The 4,395-nt window shown below is 37.6% G+C and overlaps 1 protein-coding gene across 1 annotated transcript in view; it reads right to left on the bottom strand.

Annotated features, from left to right (window-relative positions):
* Positions 1 to 3,679, bottom strand: part of LOC111485949 (phospholipase A-2-activating protein) — a 13,230-nt gene extending 9,551 nt beyond the window's left edge. Inside the window, exons 1-4 of the mRNA XM_023132926.1 lie at positions 3,550 to 3,679; positions 3,081 to 3,403; positions 971 to 1,074; positions 152 to 220 (exon numbers count right to left, since the gene is read on the bottom strand). Of these exons, the coding sequence (XP_022988694.1) occupies positions 152 to 220; positions 971 to 1,074; positions 3,081 to 3,403; positions 3,550 to 3,609 (556 nt within the window). The 5' untranslated portion in view covers positions 3,610 to 3,679. The remainder of the gene's footprint in view (positions 1 to 151; positions 221 to 970; positions 1,075 to 3,080; positions 3,404 to 3,549) is intronic.
* Positions 3,680 to 4,395: the final 716 nt, after the last annotated feature.

Below are 4,395 nucleotides of genomic sequence, written 5' to 3'. Positions count from 1 at the left end.
AAAAAAAAAAAAAAAAAAAAAAAAAAAGTGAAGGTGCCATAATCCCTAATGATATAAGATAAGAAAATCCACCACTTGCAACTTAAAAATCAAATGCATACACACGAACCCACGAGGGGGATGGAGGGATGGAGGGACAGAGGGAGTAGACCTGTATGTCCTGAAAATGTCTTCAAACATGATTTCCCCCTCCAAAGCTTCAAAGTTGCATCACTTGAACCTAGACAAGAACATACAAATATCATATAATCAGAGTCTAAGATGAAGTCAATACTTCTGAAATTGCACACGGCAATATATAAGAATAACAAAGTATAATAACTTATATTATGCGAATGAATTTATCATAAGGAAGAAGCAAAGAACAAAGGACTAATACCATAACCTCCCAAGACTTCTAGTCTTAAGTAACCAGACAAAAGAGCCCTCCTTGATTCAAAAGAGCCTCTAACAGAACCAATGAAGAACATCGTTGAGGAAATGGATAGTCTTCTCTTCTCTCTTTTTGGAAGAAAAAAACTCTTTTCTAACCTTCATCCACTGCAATATCCCCTTACAGAGAATCAAAAAAGATTTTTCTCCACCAACCCCAAAGTTCAACACTCATCTACCAAGATCCAAAATGTCTAAGACAAAGCTTTTGCTTTGTATTCTTATCTCGGAAATCCCTGTAATTATATGACCTAACACAAACCAATTAGATGGGACTAAGATGTTTGATGTTTTCTTATTAAAGGCCATCAAAATTGTGTTTCTCGTACTTATTTTGTATATATAATATCTATGATGATACGTAAAGTAAATGGGAGTCCAATGATTCCGAAGCCCTCCAATATGTAGATTGCATCAAAATCATACGGTTTGAAACATAACATAAATGTTGCTCGATCAAGACTCAAAGGGAGAGTGGGGGATAGGCTTATCCAAATTGTAACTCAAATCAAACCACAGTGCATGTTTGCAGTGGTACCTGTAACCAGCTCGCCTGATGGAAGCTTTATAACAGATTGAATTGCAGCATTATGAGCACCCCAAAACTCCACCACTTGGCCATTTCTCCACCGCCTTAGAGTACTGGAGTAAAGAAGCCAATACAAAACGTTTTGTATTATAAGTTACAACGACGCAATGTGAGTGCTCAAAGCAAGAATGTTAGTAAAATGTCACAAACACTAGGCAGCAAGCCTAGTACACCAAAAAGATTTGTGCACCAACGGAAAATTAGCTTCAATTTTGCTGAAAACTTATCCATGCATGAACGTTGCTTCTTTTTAAGGAACAGAAAATGCATTGATAAAATAAAGCACCAACTCAAAGTCAAACCAAGTTACAATAGAGTCTTACAACGCATGGTAGTACTATAACGCATGGTAGTCTTACAACGCAAGTTTATACTCAGAAATTGCCATAATAAAAACAGAAATTGCTATAATAAAAACTAACTTTATTTAAGGATGAATGAAAACACAAAAGAAACGGCCTACAAGAAATATAAATGGCCAAAGCAAAGAGCCCACAAAACAAAAATAAAAGTTGCAATCGTTATTAACTTTTTTCATTCCTTGAAAGATGAAAGAATATACAAATCCATAAAAAATGAAAAAATGAAAAAATGAAAACAAATCAAACAAAAGCAAACAAACTACAAAGACTTGCAATCCAATAAAACATCCCCTAACTGACAAGGTTGCAATAGTTAAGATTAAAATAAATAGATGGAATTATATATAGAGAAGCACACACATAAACATTGTAGGGAACAGCCAAAGAGAGGCATTGAAGTGAATCACACTTCAAAGCCTCCAAGACCCCTCAGCATCCCTAAAAATTCTTCTATTTTTCCCATAGCCCAATACTCCCAATAAACGTGAATAAAGTGGTTATCAAAGAATCTGTCCACTGTTACTAAAAGGAGAACTAATGAGCATCGCCTTCATCATGTCCAATACACTCGAGAATGAGCCCGAACACCAAACGTTCAAGACAAGTCTCAAATGTTCATAGGAAAGTGACACTTCCATAAAACATGATAAAATTCTTATGAGGTGCCCTTTCACCCATGCAACACTTGGTCCTATTACCATAGAGGAAAATCTTTGGGCAAAGTCCACGAAGTTATCCTCCACAAAGCAGCCAATAAAGAAAAACAAACCTTCTTCAGGATCTTTGTTTCTTATGATCCAAAAAAGTTAAACCAAACAATTTTACCTTGCTTTTGGAACAATTAAAGCCTGCTATCAGTGGGTTAGGGTGGATAAATTGACTAACCAAAGTAATAATGAATAGAGTTCCAACAAAGAGAGGTGATCGTGCCATGTTGAGAGTAAAATCACAAGGGCGATTAAGTTTCATTATAAGGCATAGCCCCAAGAACGGTATCTGAAGCAAGCCTGAAAGGATGGATCATGAAGTGAACCCCTATATCATCAAGCAATCGCTAGTGGCCAATTTTCGGAAAGTGACTCTAAGAAAGTAACAATGCTTAAAGACGGCTTTTTAATGAGCTAAGTGCAGTCGCCTTATGTAGGATTATGAGAAAGCAAGAAGCATTAGCACATGCCTTTTCCTAGTGGAGAGGTCATACATCTTGGTTTAATGAAGACGCAAGGTGACTGTGAAACTCATTCAAGCAAATTAAAGCGATGAGCTCACACTAAATTCAAGATGCTTGGCCTAGAAATGAGGCCAGGCTAGATCTTCGGTTCAAGCAAGTTAGCATGGAGTAGAGGCAAACCAAGCAAAGGTTGCCATGAGATGGTAAAACATGGGTAATCCTACATTACAGCTTGCCATTGTTGATGCACGGTCTAAGATTATGACACCACTAATCTTTAAAGTTTCGAACTAATTGAGAGAAAACTCATATTAAAACCCGTTCCATTTTAAAGAAAAGGGGGTGTATGAAAACAACATCCTACCATGCAAGAACCTGAACATTCAAACTCAGTATGTTGCTATAGATTTCATCAAAACTAAGAGAGGAAAAAAAAAACAACCAAATCTTGGAATTCATTTTGCAACACCTGGTAAATTCTACTCCGAAACCCAGTGGAAAAGGCACAGGTAGGAAACTAACTTACCAGTCAACAGAGGATGACACGATGTCACCACTATCCAATGCGATGCCAGTGACTTGCTGCTGATGGCCCTTAAGCGTCTGCACCCTCTCACCCGTTCTCAAGTCCCAAACAATGACGAACGTATCCATGCCACCAGACACAATTCTCCCCTCCGGATACTGCTCATCCGGCGAAATCCAAGCCAAAGGCCCCACAAAACTGGTATGCCCCAGAAAGATTTTCGATTGTTCGTACTTGCGTCCATCCAAATTCCAAAACCTCACAGTTCTGTCCCTCGACGAAGTGGCAATCCCCACATTTCCGCAGACGCAAATTCCACGAACCTAATTATCAAGTTCAGTAAGATTAAGATCAAATCTCGAGCGCAGGATTCGAAAACGACGTTGATATTGCAAGGGGAAGAATGTGGAATCAAAGTAATGAGAAAGCAATCAAGAAATCAGAAAGAAGAAAGAAATTGAGGTCTTACGTCGTCCTCGTGGCCCATAAGCTCGCACCGTAACTTGTAATCATTGGAATTCGTCTCCATAGAAGCCTGAAACGGACGGAGAGGAGGGAGCAGAGGATTGACTTGGTAGAGAAGTAAGGTGTGAGTGAGTCCTGTACAAAGCTCATTTCCCCAATTTATAGAGTTGCCCCGCCCTCGGAGTTCTTTTTTCCTCTATTTTCTTTCTTTTTCTTTCTTTTTCTTTCTTTTTCTTTCTTTTCTTTTTCTCTTCGGGAAAATAATGGACTACAAATGGGCTCTTAATGTAATTACAAGAAAAAAGAATTTACATTTTTAAAAAATAAATCTACAATTATTTGATTTAATAGGATAATGTTTTTATTTTTTTTTTTTTTGTATTAGAGAAGAAAAATGATTCTCTCTCAATTTGTTCACATAAATGTGAAAAAAAAAAATTGTGCACATGATATCGGTTTAGGATGCGCCCAAAAATTATGGATAAAAACAAAAGCTATCATATCGATTTAGTTCCTCCTGGTATCGATATGGCCAAAAATCATGGATTCAAGTAAAAGAAAATGATAACTCTCGATATAGATCTACGTCTTGATATTAGTATATGGATACAGCTCTCATTATACATGAGATCCCACTTCGGATGGAGACGGGAACGAAGCATGGGATTGGGCCTTGAAGGAGGTGAATTGTGAGATCTCACATCGGTGGGAGAGGGGGAACGAAACATTTTTTTATAAGGGTGTGAAAATTTATACGAGTTTTAAAAACTCTGAGGGGAAGCCTGAAAGGGAAAGTCCAAAGAAAACAATATTTGATAGCAGTGAGATTGAGGAGAAAGCCCAAAGACGA

Source organism: Cucurbita maxima, unplaced genomic scaffold (genome assembly GCF_002738345.1).
Source record: "Cucurbita maxima cultivar Rimu unplaced genomic scaffold, Cmax_1.0 Cma_Scf00011, whole genome shotgun sequence".
Classification (NCBI taxonomy): Eukaryota; Viridiplantae; Streptophyta; class Magnoliopsida; order Cucurbitales; family Cucurbitaceae; genus Cucurbita; species Cucurbita maxima.
The sequence above is the reverse complement of the archived record's forward strand: the minus strand, read 5'-3'. Positions and strand labels throughout refer to the sequence as shown.